The sequence below is a fragment of the Salmo salar genome, chromosome ssa05 (assembly GCF_905237065.1).
Source record: "Salmo salar chromosome ssa05, Ssal_v3.1, whole genome shotgun sequence".
NCBI classification, from domain to species: domain Eukaryota; kingdom Metazoa; phylum Chordata; class Actinopteri; order Salmoniformes; family Salmonidae; genus Salmo; species Salmo salar.
In genome coordinates, this window is record NC_059446.1 from 84,313,674 (window position 1) to 84,333,968 (window position 20,295).

The 20,295-nt window shown below is 42.7% G+C and overlaps 1 protein-coding gene across 1 annotated transcript in view; it reads right to left on the reverse strand.

Annotated features, from left to right (window-relative positions):
• Positions 1–20,295, reverse strand: part of LOC106577404 (serine/threonine-protein kinase 31) — a 33,475-nt gene that overhangs the window by 6,778 nt on the left and 6,402 nt on the right. The window contains exons 8-21 of the mRNA XM_045719214.1: positions 16,765–16,909; positions 16,544–16,669; positions 9,692–9,807; positions 9,253–9,409; positions 8,910–9,035; positions 8,461–8,643; positions 8,000–8,122; positions 6,840–6,959; positions 6,404–6,535; positions 4,319–4,420; positions 2,481–2,561; positions 2,059–2,184; positions 1,555–1,686; positions 975–1,061 (exon numbers count right to left, since the gene is read on the reverse strand). Coding sequence (XP_045575170.1) covers positions 975–1,061; positions 1,555–1,686; positions 2,059–2,184; positions 2,481–2,561; positions 4,319–4,420; positions 6,404–6,535; positions 6,840–6,959; positions 8,000–8,122; positions 8,461–8,643; positions 8,910–9,035; positions 9,253–9,409; positions 9,692–9,807; positions 16,544–16,669; positions 16,765–16,909 — 1,756 coding nt within the window. The remainder of the gene's footprint in view (positions 1–974; positions 1,062–1,554; positions 1,687–2,058; positions 2,185–2,480; positions 2,562–4,318; positions 4,421–6,403; positions 6,536–6,839; positions 6,960–7,999; positions 8,123–8,460; positions 8,644–8,909; positions 9,036–9,252; positions 9,410–9,691; positions 9,808–16,543; positions 16,670–16,764; positions 16,910–20,295) is intronic.

The window sequence follows — 20,295 nt, forward strand, 5'->3', positions numbered from 1 at the left end:
GACAGTAGGTCAATGTGTTATACTACCAGTCTCCTGATGGGAGAGACAGGACAGTAGGTCAATGTGTTATACTACCAGTCTCCTGATGGGAGAGACAGGACAGTAGGTCAATGTGTTATACTACCAGTCTCCTGATGGGAGAGACAGGACAGTAGGTCAATGTGTTATACTACCAGTCTCCTGATGGGAGAGACAGGACAGTAGGTCAATGTGTTATACTACCAGTCTCCTGATGGGAGAGACAGGACAGTAGGTCAATGTGTTATACTACCAGTCTCCTGATGGGAGAGACAGGACAGTAGGTCAATGTGTTATACTACCAGTCTCCTGATGGGAGAGACAGGACAGTAGGTCAATGTGTTATACTACCAGTCTCCTGATGGGAGAGACAGGACAGTAGGTCAATGTGTTATACTACCAGTCTCCTGATGGGAGAGACAGGACAGTAGGTCAATGTGTTATACTACCAGTCTCCTGATGGGAGAGACAGGACAGTAGGTCAATGTGTTATACTACCAGTCTCCTGATGGGAGAGACAGGACAGTAGGTCAATGTGTTATACTACCAGTCTCCTGATGGGAGAGACAGGACAGTAGGTCAATGTGTTATACTACCAGTCTCCTGATGGGAGAGACAGGACAGTAGGTCAATGTGTTATACTACCAGTCTCCTGATGGGAGAGACAGGACAGTAGGTCAATGTGTTATACTACCAGTCTCCTGATGGGAGAGACAGGACAGTAGGTCAATGTGTTATACTACCAGTCTCCTGATGGGAGAGACAGGACAGTAGGTCAATGTGTTATACTACTACAAAACAAGGGCATGTGAATAAGGTTCCAAAATTGCACGATTTTCCAGAAAACTCTGTTGGAAGAAGGGAAATCCAGGAATCCTCCAACCAAGATTTCTGGAAACCTGGGAATTTTGTAACTCTAAACGTGAAATATGAGGAAGGTAGCCGAGAGAACTCACTGTGGCAGTTAGGGGTTTGGCAGCCTGAACAGCCCAGAGACTTCCATTGGGGAAGTATGGCACCATCACATAGGCAAGAGGGTCTGACTGAAAGAGAAGGGATCCTAGTAAAACATACATCATGACAAATGGAGAACACGACCTCTAAAAGGCTCTGCCTGGTCAATCAGACATCTGAAGTGGCTGTACAACATTTACTACGATGTAGCCTCCATGGACTTCAGGGCTTTCATACTTCTCACGCTTAGGGAAGCAGAGCTGTTGGGAAGGAAGTTGTCAAGGAAGTGTGTGTGTTTATACAGGACGTAACGCCCCCACCTACTGTCAACGCAGAGCTAAACAGAGCCCTCTGCATTGTTACAACATTTGGGAGGCTCACGGCGATGCGGTACGGAGCTTGACTTGGCCTCTGCACGCCTCAGGAGGCTCCGCAATTACATCACACCCTCCATACGAAGCCTCCGACCGCATTTTCAGATCAAGTCAAGTTCCTCAGATCATGAAACATGTGGCTTGTAAGACAGGAAGACATTTGAAGCTTAGTGACTGGGTCGAGACAGGGAAGCTGAGTGAGCTGTACCTTGCCAAAGAACAGTGCCAGAAGAGGGAGTATTGCAGTGTCAGTCTGACTCTCCCGCTGCGTCCTGGTTCTGTGAAACTGGGTGGTTCTCTCCAACACTCTGGCCTCTGCCTCCTCATTCACAGTGTAACCCTGACAGGGAAACCAGACACAAACCACCAATAAGGATAACAGCTAAACCTCTGTCAAAAGACCAGGGTCTCTCAGTTGGCACTAAACGTGATCAAAACATCTTTAAAACAGCAGCAGTAATACCTGAACATGTTCAAAAAGAACAACCATTCTGTTTCAAAATGTTTGCTCACATTTAGGCCTGACAGAGTTTCACATTTACACAATGTTTTTAACCTGTAAGGTTAACTCCCGAATTGCACCCTATTCCCTATATAGTGCACAACTTTTAACCAGAGCTCTATGGGGACCTAGTCAAAAGTAGTGCACTATATAGAGAATAGGGTGCTATTTGGGACGTAGCCCTAAAAAGGTGTGTGAAAAAGGGGTTACCTTGAGTATGACCCTCTGTCCCTGGAACTCAGTACAGACCAGAGGCCTGCGTCCACTCAGCTCCTTCATGGGCTCAGCGTCAAACATGTCCCTGTCCAGACTCTTCACCACCAGACCTCCAGAGCTCTGCACACACACACACACACACACACACACACACACACACACACACACACACACACACACACACACACACACGGTTGTGGTCATCATACTCACATCTGTGAAATACGTAGGTGCTGCTAATAATACATACATGATGAGAACATGGTAATTAGGAACACACACTGAAATAATACTGGACACATTGACAGATTTCCACTCGGGGATAGTACTGCAGCACAATGTGACCATGTCCTGTTTTCCATATGGTCTTGTACAGAGGTATAGTTGGATCAGTCAGGACTCCGGTTGTGTCTCACCATGTGGCTGTGGATGTCTGCCTCAGGGTAGAGCAGGGGGAGCTCAGGACAGCAGCCTTCAGCCAGAGCACTGAGCTTCATCTACAACTCAAACATGACACAGCTATTAGGGAGGGGTGTGATGAGTGGAACTGATTTGATGAGAAGTGTGGAAGTGTTCCCCGGACTTAGTTGGAACACAGAATTAGAATGACAGAATTAGAATGACAGAGCATATAAATGACAGAATTAGAATGACAGAACATATAAATGACAGAATTACAATGACAGAACATATAAATGACAGAATTACAATGACAGAACATATAAATGACAGAATTACAATGACAGAACATATAAATGACAGAATTACAATGACAGAACATATAAATGACAGAATTAGAATGACAGAACATAAATGACAGAATTAGAATGACAGAACATAAATGACAGAATTAGAATGACAGAACATAAATGACAGAATTAGAATGACAGAATTAGAATGACAGAATTAGAATGACAGAACATAAATGACAGAATTAGAATGACAGAACATAAATGACAGAATTAGAATGACAGAACATAAATGACAGAACATAAATGAAAGAATTAGAATGACAGAATTAGAATGACGGAATTAGAATGACAGAACATATAAATGACAGAATTAGAATGACAGAACATATAAATGACAGAATTACAATGACAGAACATATAAATGACAGAATTACAATGACAGAACATATAAATGACAAATTACAATGACAGAACATATAAATGACAAATTACAATGACAGAACATATAAATGACAGAATTACAATGACAGAACATAAATGACAGAATTAGAATGACAGAACATAAATGACAGAATTACAATGACAGAATTAGAATGACAGAATTAGAATGACAGAACATAAATGACAGAATTAGAATGACAGAATTAGAATGACAGAACATAAATGACAGAATTAGAATGACAGAACATAAATGACAGAACTAGAATGACAGAACTAGAATGACAGAACTAGAATGACAGAATTAGAATGACAGAACATAAATTACAGAATTAGAATGACAGAACATAAATGACAGAACATAAATGACAGAATTAAAATGCAGAACATAAATGACAGAACATAAATGACAGAATTAGAATGACAGAATTAGAATGACAGAATTAGAATGACAGAATTAGAATGACAGAATTAAAATGACAGAATTAGAATGACAGAACATAAATTACAGAATTAGAATGACAGAACATAAATGACAGAACATAAATGACAGAACATAAATGACAGAATTAAAATGACAGAACATAAATGACAGAATTAGAATGACAGAATTAGAATGACAGAACATAAATGACAGAATTAGAATGACAGAATTAGAATGACAGAATTAGAATGACAGAATTAGAATGACAGAACATAAATGACAGAACATAAATGACAGAACATAAATGACAGAACATAAATGACAGAATTAGAATGACAGAACATAAATGACAGAACATAAATGACAGAACATAAATGGCAGAATTAGAATGACAGAATTAGAATGACAGAATTAGAATGACAGAACATAAATGACAGAATTAAAATGACAGAATTAGAATGACAGAATTAGAATGACAGAATTAGAATGACAGAACATAAATAACAGAATTAAAATGACAGAACATAAATGACAGAACATAAATGACAGAATTAGAATGACAGAATTAGAATGACAGAATTAGAATGACAGAACATAAATGACAGAATTAGAATGACAGAACATAAATGACAGAATTAGAATGACAGAACATAAATGACAGAATTAGAATGATGGAAAGATGTTGGAACATGTAACGTACATATTCTTTTCTTTCTTGACCGATTTCTTGGAAAAGAGTGTTTCTGATCTCAGCGATCTCTTCCTTCTTCTTCAGAATCTCTGTTAGGTCAAAATCTTCAGCCTGACAGGAGAAACCATTAATAACCCTCCCCTTCCTATATTACCACTCTCCTCACTACTGCATTGACAGGAAATCATTCAGCCATTATAACTATACAAACTGAGCACATGAGCTGGGTGTCCTCCGCAGACAAACCAGCTGTTCTGGGACTGTGTTCCAAGCGGCATCCTATAGGCTTGGCCGGTATACCGTATACCGGGGTATTTGGAAATGGCCACAGATTGGTTTTTCAATACCGTTGAAACTATTTGGGGGGGGGGTTTCAATACAGAACTATTCTCCATGTCTCCACTTACAGCATGTTTAGCCATAGTATTAGTCCAGAGCAGTGTGGTCAAAGTCTGTGCTTTTGTACATATTTTAGTGATAGGACGATGTTATTTACTGGAAGTTGAAGTGTTTCAATACATGTTTATATTTGTAGCTACTTAAGTAAATACCTGCAGTCAACTTGTGCAATACGTTAGGAGATAAAGCAGATCGCGGTGATCATTTCACCTGTCACATTATGAAGCTCAGCGTAGTTCCCCAGAACAGTTGAGACAGTCACGTGTTTGTTTGGAAATAGCACAACAGGAGAAAGTGGGAGTAGGTGAGTCCAGCTTTGTGTTCACAGGGGTCATTGTTTTATATTGAAAGTCATTTTTGTTTTCGCTTCAATAGTGATCAGGGACATGCAACTTTAGTTCTCCTTCACAGAAAATACATTAGTGCAACACATTCAGCAGAAAATACATTAATGCAACACATTCAGCAGAAAATACATGAATGCAACACATTCAGCAGAAAATACATTAATGCAACACATTCAGCAGAAAATACATTAATGCAACACATTCAGCAGAAAATACATGAATGCAACACATTCAGCAGAAAATAGCTTCTTTTACAACAGAAGTGCCACACTATTTGGCTGGCAGCCACACAAGTAAATGAGCTTACAATGAAAAAGAAAGGTATTTTTTGTTGTTGCAAACAACGATGCATGGCCATTATATTTCTAATGTTTATCATAGAAAGAATGTAGCCAGCTAAATGTCCTAATGTTTTGTTTAAAGTTAATCTTGCATTTTAATGGTGAAAAATAGGCTGGCTACACTGAGAAAAGTACTGGTGAAAAGTAGCTCCACATCAGTCAGAGTGCTGTCTGCTGATAGAATGATGGAGAACAGTAGCTCCACATCAGTCAGAGTGCTGTCTGCTGATAGAATGATGGAGAACAGTAGCTACACATCTGTCAGAGAGCTGTCTGCTGATAGAATGATGGAGAACAGTAGCTCCACATCAGTCAGAGTGCTGTCTGCTGATAGAATGATGGAGAACAGTAGCTACACATCAGTCAGAGTGCTGTCTGCTGATAGAATGATGGAGAACAGTAGCTACACATCTGTCAGAGAGCTGTCTGCTGATAGAATGATGGAGAACAGTAGCTCCACATCAGTCAGAGTGCTGTCTGCTGATAGAATGATGGAGAACAGTAGCTCCACATCAGTCAGAGTGCTGTCTGCTGATAGAATGATGGAGAACAGTAGCTCCACATCAGTCAGAGCGCTGTCTGCTGATAGAATGATGGAGAACAGTAGCTCCACATCAGTCAGAGTTCTGTCTGCTGATAGAATGCCCATTCCTGAATTCTCATCCGAGTGGAGAAGCGCAACTGATGAATGAAATTAGTTTGATGCCGAACAGAAATTACAATAAGAAGCATTTTAGATCTGCGTTTACAATGAGATATGAGATTTATATTTTTTCCCCCTGAGTGAAAAGCATAGAATTCTGCATTAGGGTGACCCTTAAGTTTAACTAGCTAGTTATCTAAGTAAATGGCTGAATGAATAAGGAAATGGGGCATCATATTGTGTTAGCTTTCTGCCCTGTTTGACAAGTCAAAGCCCTTTGGAGGAGTTATCTGTACAAGTGCAGCTTGATTTATGAGGGCCATGGTCAAAAGTAGTGCACTAAATAGACTCCCTAGTCTCTCACCTCCTCCAGACTGGCCTCCTCCACCTGTCTCCACCTCAGCTGAGCCCTCAGGCTGCGGATACGTTTCTTCACAGAGAACAGAGAGTCTGGAGTCGGGCTAGCATTCTGCCACTGTAGCATCTCACCCTTAAACTGAATAGAACACAAACTGAATAGAACATCCTTGATAAGAAAATATGAGTTTGAGTGAAATAAGAGCTCCAGTCTGCTAGTGTTCTGACACAGCAGAAAGAGAAGCTATATGGTTAAAGACAAACAGCAAGATCTATTCAGATTAGGGTCGCAACATTAAGGGAACTTTTAGGTTTTCCAGAAATCTTGGATGGATGATTCCAGATTTCCTGCATATTCCCTCACAATTCTGGGAATCTTCCAACCTTGATTTCTGGAAAATCTGGTAATTAAACACTTTAAACATCTAAAACAATTCTCTCACCTTTGTGTTCAGCAGATATTTCTCCATAATGTCACTCAGCAGACTCTGTTCACTCTGGATGTGCTGCATGACTTTGTGGAAAGCGTTGGACACTACCTTGGTCTCATGGTTGTTCTGCTCCTGTTGAGTAAACAAATAAGTCAACACCAACAAACAAACAGTAAAGAACACGATGAGCTAATGCCGTGTTCAAAATAACTGGGAACTCTCAGACTTCAGTGTGTTTAGGACAACTGGGAACTCTCCGACTTCAGTGTGTTTAGGACAACTGGGAACTCTCAGACTTCAGTGTGTTTAGGACAACTGGGAACTCTCAGACTTCAGTGTGTTTAGGACAACTGGGAACTCTCAGACTTCAGTGTGTTTAGGACAACTGGGAACTCTCAGACTTCAGTGTGTTTAGGACAACTGGGAACTCTCAGACTTCAGTGTGTTTAGGACAACTGGGAAATCTCCGACTTCAGTGTGTTTAGGACAACTGGGAACTCTCAGACTTCAGTGTGTTTAGGACAACTGGGAACTCTCAGACTTCAGTGTGTTTAGGACAACTGGGAACTCTCAGACTTCAGTGTGTTTAGGACAACTGGGAAATCTCAGACTTCAGTGTGTTTAGGACAACTGGGAAATCTCCGACTTCAGTGTGTTTAGGACAACTGGGAAATCTCCGACTTCAGTGTGTTTAGGACAACTGGGAAATCTCTGACTTCAGTGTGTTTAGGACAACTGGGAAATCTCTGACTTCAGTGTGTTTAGGACAACTGGGAAATCTCTGACTTCAGTGTGTTTAGGACAACTGGGAACTCTCAGACTTCAGTGTGTTTAGGACAACTGGGAAATCTCCGACTTCAGTGTGTTTAGGACAACTGGGAAATCTCTGACTTCAGTGTGTTTAGGACAACTGGGAACTCGGGGTGGGGGGGACCAGCTAGTAGTTTTGAACGGTCATCCAACTCAGAATTCCAAGTCAGGAAACTCTGCCATCTTTCTAAAGCGCCAACTTTCCGACCTGAAGATCACTGACGTCATGTTTCCCAGTTGTCTTCAAAGCACCATAAGACTCACTGACATGTAGGGGTGGACAGATGAAATATGGGCCCTGGTCAAAAGTAGTGAACTATAAAAAGGGCATAGGGTGACATTTGGGAACTGGCCAAACTCACTCCGACTGACAGGGGAGAGTCCAGCTCCTTGGCCACGTTGATCTCTGCCTGCTTCAACAGCTCATTCACTCCGTCCACTATGTCATTCACTCCCACCACTGTCTTAGCTGACAGGCAGAAAAACTGAAGGGACATTGGAGGATTAGGATTTCCAAGACAAGCCCAATGCTTAACTAAAAAACCTTTTCAATGGAGAAACTCGATTGAACATGTTTCTTAGTCCACGACTAGGCTTAATCTGTGTCCGGGAAACCGGCCCAAAGTGTACAGTTCCATACCCAGGAAGACCACTGGAGAAGTATTACATATCTTCAATCACTTTTGTAAAGAGAACAGCTGTTTCCCATTCCCACCCTTCACAGTACACACAAAAGCTTGGGAGAAATAAACACAGACTCTCTTTTTTAAGGTTCTTCATCCTCAGTTCACCCAAACCAAAGCGGTACTGGATCATTCTGTACCTTGCCAACGTTCTCCGACCAGGTACAGAGGGCCTTGAGGGCCTTGTCCGTCCCATCTCTGACGGAGCTGGTGAGCCGACTCCTCTGAGTCCTCCACTGGTAGTACTGCTCAAAGGCCTGCTCTCCAACATCACCCTCCATAGAGGCTGGACCAAACACAGCAGTCAGGGAAGAGCTCACCTCCTGTAACACGGACACATGGGTAACAACAGCTTGATTATAGCACGCGTCCCAAATAATACCCTATATAGTACACTATTTAGGGAATAGGGTGCTATTTGGGCCACATTCTTAGATGTTGATGCATCAGAGCATGTTCAGCTGATAGCCTTGATATAACCCCAATCCTGTAAGGTCATCTAGAAATAACTAACACTTCAAATATTTGGAGTGTTGAATGAAAAAAAAATATATTCAAATGACAGAATCATAGTTTTCATTTTCAGTACCTTCAGTTTGTCCATGCGTTGTCTGACTGGCAAACACTTAGCCTCCTGAAGGAAGGACTCTACAGTGGCAGCCAGAACACCTCGCACCTTATTCCGGTTGTCTATCAGATCCCCAAGCTGCTCCTTCTGCAAAATGGATGCCAAAACATGGTCATTTCACTGATGAGAAACTGTATTCTGATCTGATGAGATGTGTGTCATTGTGTCCCAAATGACACCCTATTCCCGATTTAGTACACTACTTTCAACCAAACCACTATGGGCCCTGGTCAAAAGTAGTGCACTAAATAGGAAATAGGGTGCCATTTTGTACGCAGCCTTTAACAGCAGCATGCATACTGACCGTCGGACAGGCCTTGAGTTTCTCCTGAGCCAGGCTGTAATCTCTCCATGCCGACTCCAGCTTCTCCATGGCAACCGGAGCAGAGATGCTGTTGTTTATGACAACATTGATAGACTCCGTAAGGCTGTCACTATCCGTGTTACCTGGGTTTCTCTCTCTGACCAGTAGAAATGAAACCACAATAATGCAAATCAAAAGAAAGTAAGAGTAACTCAATGTGAAAAGTTGAATTGTAAAAAAATTACAAATAGAAATAATAATAATAATAATAATAAAACATTTGGTTACTTAATTTTCGTTATTCTATTATAAAATACCTCCTATTCGAGAGGTGTGGGGGGGGAAGTCAGAAAATGGCACCTCATTACCATATAGTGCACTACTTTCGACCAGAGTGCACTATATAGGGCACCATTTGCAACTCAGACCATCACAGTACCTTAATCCTCTCAGAGAATCGACTCTCTCAGCCAGCCGACAGAACCGTTCAGCCACCGCTGAGTCCAGGAGCTTATCCACTTGCTTCTCCTTCTTCTTTAACTGTCCCCTCATAGCCTAAACACAGGGAGAAGCATTCAAACACCAAAGACAGAAACACAGTAGCACAAATCAAATCCTATTTGTCACATGCTTTGGAAACAACAGCTGTAGATTGGCAGTGAAATGCTGACTTTTCCAACAATACAGTGTTAAAGATCAACAACAAAAAATCTAAAAAAAAAGTGAATGGTGACACGAGGAATACATCCACATGACACCTGCTACATTGTTTATGCCGCTAATGAGGACATTAGTCACATGATGTACCTTTACGTTCCTTCAGTCTTTCATAACATTCATACTAACTATAAACCAGGGCCCGGCTTCCCCAAAGCGTTGGAATTTAGGCTTACAAGTGTTTTAACCATGTATCTTTCCTGCAACAGCCGAAGATGTAACATGCGTTTCCTAAAACACCACGCAGAAAGAGCGTTCGCTAAGTACGTTGGGCAATGTGTTGCTACTGAAAGAAAGGCAGCGCTGCTCTCGGCCCCTGGGCAAAATCTGTCTGAATCATGTCATTTCAACCCCAAACATCTATGTGATGAAGTTAAATCAACGTGGAAAACTGATTGAATTTGCAAAAAGTCATCAACGTAAGGGCATTTAGTGTTTTTATTTCATCCAACTTTTAACCTAAATCCAATGACATGGTGACATTTGTCGTGGATTTCATGTTGAATTCACGGTTAGTTGACAACTCAACCAAATGCAAATCAAAACTAGACTTTTAACTGACATCTCTGTCCAGTGGGTGATAAGCTTTTCTCCATTCAAATCTGACCTTAACATTAGAATTATTCTACAATACTGACGATAGATCAGCTCCTAGAGATATTAAAACCTAATGGCTACAAAAATTGGAGGCGGCTTATTCCGTAATGCACTCATTCATTTGGCGCATCATTACGCACGTTGTTACACATGAAATATATTGAGGCAAAAATGACAGACCGTGTAGCCTACAAACAGAACATGACATTTATTTCAATATGATTGAAATACATCAGCTGAATGCATTTAAAAAAAATAATGCAGTCATCTAGGTTCTTGTTCAATTGTAAAGACTGAGGCAGACTAAAAAAAATGGTGAGTTTTCAAGTGCAACTTTACTAACGATGGTTTGGGGAAACAGCTCGGCGATTTAACAATGTTGCTAGGAAGGTTCTATGGATGAACTGAGCATTAAGATGCTTTTGGAAAACCGGACCCAGGTCTATCCCTTTAAAACCTCATACCTGCACTACCATGTCCCTCCACACTTACGACCCTGCCAACAACAACAAAAACATCATTGAGGACAAAGCCAAACATTTGCATTATACACTGAACAACAATATAAATGCAACATGTAAAGTGTTGGCCCCATGTTTCATGAGTTGAAATAAAAGATCCACATTTTTTTCCATTAGCACAAAAAGCTTATTCTTCTCATATTTTGTGCACAAATTTGTTTAGGTAGCTGTTAGTGAGCATTTCTACTTTGCCAAAATAATCCATCCACCTGACAGGTGTGGCATATCAAGAAGCATATTAAACAGTATGATCATTATACAGGTGCACCTTGTGCTGGGGCCACTCTAAAATGTGCAGTTTTGACACACAACACAATACCACCGATGTCTCAAGTTTTGGGGGAGCGTGCAATTGAAATGCTGACTGCAGGAATGTCCACCAGAGCTGTTGCCAGAGAATTGAATGTTAATTTCTCTACCATAAGCCGCCGTTGTCTTAGCTAGCTCTCCCAATCAACACCTGTGATTGCTTTATGCCTCGCTTTATGTCTCTCTCAAATGTCCATATGCCTTGTATACTATTGTTTAGGATAGTTATCATTGTTTTAGTTTACTGCGGAGCCCCTAGCCCCACTCAACACGCCTCAGATACCTCCTTTGTCCCACCTCCCACACATGTGGTGACCTCACCCAGCATAACTAGCCCGTCCAGAGATGCAACCTCTCTTATCATCACTCAGTGCCTGGGTTTACCTCCACTGTACCCGCACCCCACCATACCCGTCTGTACATTAGGACCTGAATCTATTCTACCACGCCCAGAAATCTGCTCCTTTTATTCTCTGTCCCCAACGCACTAGACGACCAGTTTTGATAGCCTTTAGCCGTACCTTCATCCTACTCCTCCTCTGTTCCTTGGGTGATGTGGAGGTTAACCCAAGCCCTGCGTGTCCCCAGGCACTCATTTGTTGACTTCTGTAACCGAAAAAGCCTTGGTTTCATGCGTGTTAACATCAGAAGCCTCCTCCCTAAGTTTGTTTTACTCACTGCTTTAGCACACTCCGCCAACCCAGATGTCCTTGCCGTGTCTGAATCCTGGCTAAGGAAGGCCACCAAAAATTCGGAGATTTCCATACCCAACTACAACATTTTCCATCAAGATAGAACTGCCAAAGGGGGAGGAGTTGCAATCTACTCCAGAGATAGCCTGCATGTTTTGTCATACTTTCCAGGTTTATGCCCAAACAGTTCGAGCTTCTAATTTTAAAAATTAATCTCTCCAGAAATAAGTCTCTCACTGTTGCCGCCTGTTATAGACCCCCCTCAGCTCCCAGCTGTGCCTGGACACCATATGTGAATTGATTGCCCCCCATCTATCTTCAGAGTTCGTTCTGTTAGGTGACCTAAACTGGGATATGCTTAACACACCGGCAGTCCTACAATCTAAGGTAGATGCCCTCAAACTCACACAAATTATCAAGGAACCCACCAGGTACAAACCTAAATCCGTAAACATGGGCACCCTCATAGATATTATCCTGACCAACTTGCCCTCCAAATACACCTCTGTTGTTTTCAATCAAGATCTCAGCGATCATTGCCTGCATCCGCTATGGGTCCGCGGTCAAACAACCACCCCTCGTCACTGTCAAACACTCCCTAAAACACTTCTGTGAGCAGGCCATTCTAATCGACCTGGCCCGGGTATCCTGGAAGGATATTGACCTCATCCCGTCAGTCGAGGATGCCTGGTTGTTCTTTAAAAGTAATTTCCTCACCATCTTAAATAAGCATGCCCCTTTAAAAAATGGAGAACTAAGAACAGATCTAGCCCTTGGTTCACTCCAGACCTGACTGTCCTCGACCTGCACAAAAAAAATCCTGTGGCGGACTACACTAGCATCGAATTGTCCCTGCGATATGCAACTTTTCAGGGAAGTCAGGAACCAATACACGCAGTCAATCAGGAAAGCAAAGACTAGGTTTTTCAAACAGAAATTTGCATCCTGTAGCTCTAACTCTAAAAAGTTTTGGGACACTGTAAAGTCCATGGAGAACAAGAGCACCTCCTCCCAGCTGCCCACTGCACTGAGGCTAGGTAACACGGTCAACACCGATAAATCCACGATAATCGAGAATTTCAATAAGCATTTCTCTACGGCTGGCCATGCTTTCCTCCTGGCTACCCCAACAGCTCCGCACCCCCCGCAGCTACTTGCCCAAGCCTCCCCAGCTTCTCCTTCACCCAAATCCAGACAGCAGATTTTATGAAAGAGCTGCAAAACCTGGACATGTACAAATCAGCTGGGCTAGACAATCTGGACCCTCTCTTTCTAAAATTATCCGCCACCATTGTTGCAACCCCTATTGCCAGTCTGTTCAACCTCTCTTTCGTATCATCTGAGATCCCTAAAGATTGGAAAGCTGCTGCGGTCATCCCCCTCTTCAAAGGAGGTGACACTCTAGACCCAAACTGTTATAGACCTATATCCATCCTGCCCTGCCTTTCTAAAGTCTTCGAAAGCAAAGTTAATAAACAGATCACTGACCATTTCGAATCCCACCGTACCTTCTCCGCTGTGCAATCCGGTTTCCGAGCTGGTCTCGGGTGCACCTCAGCCACGCTCAAGGTACTAAACGATATCATAACCGCCATCGATAAGAGACATTACTGTGCAGCCGTATTCATCGACCTGGCCAAGGCTTTCGACTGTCAATCACCGTATTCTTAAATCGGCAGACTCAACAGCCTTGGTTTCTCAAATGACTGCCTCGCCTAGTTCACCAACAACTTCTCAGACAGAGTTCAGTGTGTCAAATCGGAGGGCCTGTTGTCCGGACCTCTGGCAATCTCTACGGGGGTGCCACAGGGTTCAATTCTCGGGCCTACTCTTTTCTCTGTATATATCAACGATGTCGCTTTTGCTGCGGGTGATTCCCTGATCCACCTCTACGCAGACGACACCATTCTGTATACATCTGGCCCTTCTTTGAACACTGTGTTAACTAACCTCCAAACGAGCTTCAATGCCATACAACACTCCTTCCGTGGCCTCCAACTGCTCTTAAACGCTAGTAAAACCAAATGCATGCTTTTCAACCGTTCTCTGCCCGCACCTGCCCGCCCGACTAGCATCACTACTCTGGACGGTTCTGACTTAGAATATGTGGACAACTACAAATACCTAGGTGTCTGGCTAGACTGTAAGCTCTCCTTCCAGAATCATATTAAACATCTCCAATCTAAAATGAAATCTAGAATCGGCTTCCTATTACGTAACAAAGCCTCCTTCACTCACGCCACCAAACTTACCCTCGTAAAACTGACTATCCTACCGATCCTCGACTTCGGCGATGTCATTTACAAAATAGCTTCCAATACTCTACTCAGCAAACTGGATGCAGTCTATCCCAGTGCCATCCGTTTTGTCACCAAAGCCCCTTATACCACCCACCACTGTGACCTATATGCTCTAGTCGGCTGGCCATCGCTACATATTCGTCGCCAGACTCACTGGCTCCAGGTCATCTATAAAAGTCTATGCTAGGTAAAGCTCCGCCTTATCTCAGCTCACTGGTCACGACATCCACCCGTAGCACGCACTCCAGCAGATATATCTCACTGGTCATCCCCAAAGCCAACACCTCCTTTGGCCGCCTTTCCTTCCAGTTGTCTGTTGCCAATGACTGGAACTAATTGCAAAAAAAAATCATTCAAAAAAAATATATATATATAAAAACGCTGAAGCTGGAGACTTATATTTCCCTCACTAACTTTAAACATCAGCTATCTGAGCAGCTAACCCATCGCTGCAGCTGTACATAGCCCATCTGTAAATAGCCCACCCAATCTACCTACCTCATCCCATATTGTTGTTATTTACTTTTCTGCTCTTTTGCACACCAGTATTTCTACTTGCACATCATAATCTGCTCATCTATCACTCCAGTGTTAATTTGCTAAATTGCAATTACTTCACTACTATGGCCTATTTATTGCCTTACCTCATGCCATTTGCACACTGTATATATCCTTTTCTTTCTATTGTGTTGTTGACTGTATGCTTGTTTACTCCATGTGTAACTCTGTGTTGCTGTCTGTGTCACACTGCTTTGCTTTATCTTGGCCAGGTCACAGTTGTAAATGAGAACTTGTTCTCAACTTGCTTACTGGGTTAAATAACGGTGAAATAAAAATAAAATACATAGTTTTAGAGAATTTGCAGTACGTCCAACCGGCCTCAAAACCACAAACCTCGTGTAACCAAGCCAGCCCAGGACCTCCACATCCAACTTCTTTACTTGATGAAACTGTGGGTTTGCACAACCAAACAATTTCTCAGGGAAGCTCATCTGTGTGCTCGTCGTCCTCACCAGAGTCTTGACCTGACCAGTTTGGTGTCGTAACCGACTTCAGTGGGCAAATGCTCACCTTCGATGGCAACTGGCATGCTGGATAAGTGTGCTCTTCACGGATGAATGTCCCAGTCCTTCCATTGCCTCGTACTTGTCAGACATGCCACCCATTGTGCATGTGTGGGATGCTCTGGATCGACGTGTACGACAGCGTGTTCCAGTTCCCTCCAATATCCAGCAACTCCGCACAGCCATTGATGAGTGGGACAACATTCCACAGGCCAATCAACAGCCTGATCACCTCTATGCGAAGGAGATGTGTCGCGCTGCATGAGGCAAATGGTGGTCAGTCCAGATACTGACTGGTTCTCTGATCCACCACACCCCTACATTTTTTTAAGGTATCTGTTACCAACAGATGCATAGCTATATTTCCAGTCATGTGAAATCCATAGATTAGGTGTAGTGAGGTTTGAATGTAGACTCGTTAATGTGCTGTGGTGAGGATGGAATGTAGACTCGTTATTGTGCTGTGGTGAGGTTTGAATGTAGACTCGTTAATGTGCTGTGGTGAGGATTGAATGTAGACTCGTTAATGTGCTGTGGTGAGGGTTGAATGTGGACTCGTTAATGTGCCGTGGTGAGGGTTGAATGTGGACTCGTTAATGTGCCGTGGTGAGGGTTGAATGTAGACTCGTTAATGTGCCGTGGTGAGGGTTGAATGTGGACTCGTTAATGTGCTGTGGTGAGGGTTGAATGTGGACTCGTTAATGTGCCGCGGTGAGGGTTGAATGTGGACTCGTTAATGTGCTGTGGTGAGAGTTGAATGTGGACTCGTTAATGTGCCGTGGTGAGGCATGAATGTGGACTCGTTAATGTGCTGTGGTGAGGAGTGAATGTGGACTCGTTAATGTGCTGTGGTGAGAGTTGAATGTAGACTCGTTAATGTGCTGTGGTGAGGAGTGAATGTGGACTCGTTAATGTGCTGTGTTAAGAATTGAATTTGGACTCGTTAATGTGCTGTGTTAAGAATTGAATGTAGACTCGTTAATGTGCTGTGGTGAGGGTTGAATGTTGACTTCTTAATGCTATGTGTCCATGAGCAGGTGCTCAGGGACAATTGACTAGTAGACATCGGCTCCATACGACACAAGTCTCACCTGCACTTCCTGTTTGGCAACTTTCAGGTGTTCCTCCAGCTGCTCTGATTGGTTCTGAAGTGTGTTCCTCTCCACCTTCCATCTCTCTGCCTCTTTGGCATAATTCGCAGTCTCCTCTTTCAACTTCTGAAATTACAACAACACAAGACTCATACATAACTAATGTCCTGGAAAGCTTGCCGTGTGTGTGTGTGTGTGTCTCTCCACTCTGTTTGTTCAACCTGGAGCTCTGAGAGACTGTCTCTCAGCTGGTCCTCCCTGCGCTGGGTCTCTCGTTCTGCCTTCAGCCTCTGGTTCTCCTCCACCAGCTCCATCTTCTTCTTCACTAGGTTGGCAGCATGCTGGGCTGTGGCCGTGCTCTTCTCCCTGAGCAGGAGTTAAAACACACATAGGCTGCTCAACACTATTCTCTAAAGGACAACTTTTGACCCTATGGGCCCTGGTCAAAAGTAGTGCTCTGTTTAGGGAATAGGATGTAGGAAATGGGGGGCCATTTTAGACCCCATTTCCGATATATGGGCTCTGGTCAAAAGTTATACAGGGAATAGGGTGCCATTTGGGACGCAGCCAGTCATAGGATAAAAAACAACCCAGTTAGTAATCACTACTGAAAACAACCCAGTTAGTAATCACTACTGAAAACAACCCAGTTAGTAATCACTACTGAAAACAACCCAGTTAGTAATCACTACTACAAACAACCCAGTTAGTAATCACTACTGAAAACAACCCAGTTAGTAATCTCTACTGAAAACAACCCAGTTAGTAATCACTACTGAAAACAACCCAGTTAGTAATCACTACTGAAAACAACCCAGTTAGTATTCACTACTGAAAACAACCCAGTTAGTAATCTCTAATACAAACAACCCCAATCACTGATCATCCTGAGCTTGTTGCAACCCCTACATCTCTAAAGTCTTTATATAAACATGCTGCAAAAGTAACAAGGTGGCTGTTACGGCATTCATGTTTCTCCTCACACACACCATGTTGATTCTATTGTATAGGCTGACTCTCTCACACACAACACGCAATCTATTGTATTGGCTGGCTCACACACACACACACACACACACACACACACACACACACACACACACACACACACACACACACACACACACACACACACACACACACACACACACACACACACACACACACACGTTGATTCTATTGTACTGGCTGGCTCGTAGCTACATTCTCAGTTTATACTCTTAACAGTCTAAACAGAAGAGTCAATCTCCACTCCAGCAGCTTATCATGTTAAATCCCCAAAGCTACTTCCAGCCACCAAACAAGTCAAACTTTGTCACATGCGCCGAATACAACAAGTGTTGACCATACCGTGAAATGCTTACTTACAAGCCCTTAACAGTGCAGTTCAAGAAGAGTTAAGAAAATAATTACCAAATAAACTAAAGTAAAAAATACTAATATAATAAAAAGTAACACAATAACATAACAATAACTAGGCTATATACAGGGGGTACCGGTACCGAGTCAGTGTGCAGGGGTTCAGGTTATTTGAGGTCATTTGTACATGTAGGTAGGGATAAAGTGACTATGTATAGATAATAAACAGTAAGGGGTACAGGTTAGTGGAGGTCATTTGTACATGTAGGTAGGGGTAAAGTGACTATGTATAGATAATAAACAGTAAGGGGTACAGGTTAGTGGAGGTCATTTGTACATGTAGGTAGGGGTAAAGTGACTATGTATAGATAATAAACAGTAAGGGGTACAGGTTAGTGGAGGTCATTTGTACATGTAGGTAGGGATAAAGTGACTATGTATAGATAATAAACAGTAAGGGGTACAGGTTAGTGGAGGTCATTTGTACATGTAGGTAGGGGTAAAGTGACTATGTATAGATAATAAACAGTAAGGGGTACAGGTTAGTGGAGGTCATTTGTACATGTAGGTAGGGGTAAAGTGACTATGTATAGATAATAAACAGTAAGGGGTACAGGTTAGTGGAGGTCATTTGTACATGTAGGTAGGGGTAAAGTGACTATGTATAGATAATAAACAGTAAGGGGTACAGGTTAGTGGAGGTCATTTGTACATGTAGGTAGGGGTAAAGTGACTATGTATAGATAATAAACAGTAAGGGGTACAGGTTAGTGGAGGTCATTTGTACATGTAGGTAGGGGTAAAGTGACTATGTATAGATAATAAACAGTAAGGGGGTACAGGTTAGTGGAGGTCATTTGTACATGTAGGTAGGGGTAAAGTGACTATGTATAGATAATAAACAGTAAGGGGTACAGGTTAGTGGAGGTCATTTGTACATGTAGGTAGGGTTAAAGTGACTATGTATAGATAATAAACAGTAAGGGGTACAGGTTAGTGGAGGTCATTTGTACATGTAGGTAGGGGTAAAGTGACTATGTATAGATAATAAACAGTAAGGGGTACAGGTTAGTGGAGGTCATTTGTACATGTAGGTAGGGGTAAAGTGACTATGTATAGATAATAAACAGTAAGGGGGTACAGGTTAGTGGAGGTCATTTGTACATGTAGGTAGGGGTAAAGTGACTATGTATAGATAATAAACAGTAAGGGGGTACAGGTTAGTGGAGGTCATTTGTACATGTAGGTAGGGGTAAAGTGACTATGTATAGATAATAAACAGTAAGGGGTACAGGTTAGTGGAGGTCATTTGTACATGTAGGTAGGGGTAAAGTGACTATGTATAGATAATAAACAGTAAGGGGTACAGGTTAGTGGAGGTCATTTGTACATGTAGGTAGGGGTAAAGTGACTATGTATAGATAATAAACAGTAAGTAGCAGCAGTGTAAAAACAAATGGATCAATGTAATAGTCCGGTGGCCATTTGACTAATTGTTCAGCAGTCTTATGGCTTGAGGGTAGAAGCTGTTAAGGAGCCTTTTGGTCCCCGACTTGATGCTCCGGTACCTCTTGCCGTGCGGTAGCAGAGAAAACAGTCTATGACTTGGGTGACTGGAGTCTCTGACAATTGTATGTGCTTTCCTCTGATACCGCCTGGTATTGAGGTCCTGGATGGCAGGAAGCTTGGCATAAGTGATGTACTGGGCCCTACACACTACCCTCTGTAGCACCTTACGGTCAGATGCCGAGCAGTTGCCATACCAGGCGGTGATGCAACCGGTCAGGATGCTCTCGTGGTGCAACTGTAGAACTTTTTGAGGATCTGGGGACCCGTGCCAAATCTTTTCAGTCTCCTGAGGGGAAAAAGGTTTTGTCATGCCCTCTTCACAACGGTCTTGGTGTGTTTGGACCATAATAGTTATTTTGTGATGTGGAACTAGAATGTGGAACTTGAAGCTCTCCCTTGATGTTAATGGGGGCCTGTTCGGCCCGCCTTTTCCCGTAGTCCACGATCAGCTCCATTGTCTTGCTCACACTGAGGGAGAGGTTGTTGTCCTGGCACCACACTGCCAGGTCTCTGACCGGATCATTCAGGTGAGAAAAAACATCACCCAGATAGGCCAGTCGTGTGAGAATCGTCATCATGCAAGCGGTCAGACAAGTGAAAATGATGGTCAGTAAAGAAAACTTTAAGCTTGTCTCTAAATAAATTTTAAAAAGTGTCAATACTTTGCCCCTTGATAACCAGCGCACTTCTGTATGTTATAAAACCGTTACATGGTCACTGCCCAGATCATTGCATAGTGCAGAAAATACACGAGAGTTCAGGGGCCTTGCTTTAACAAAGTTAACATTTTCACTGTAATGTCCAAAACGTCTTTCAAGCTGTCA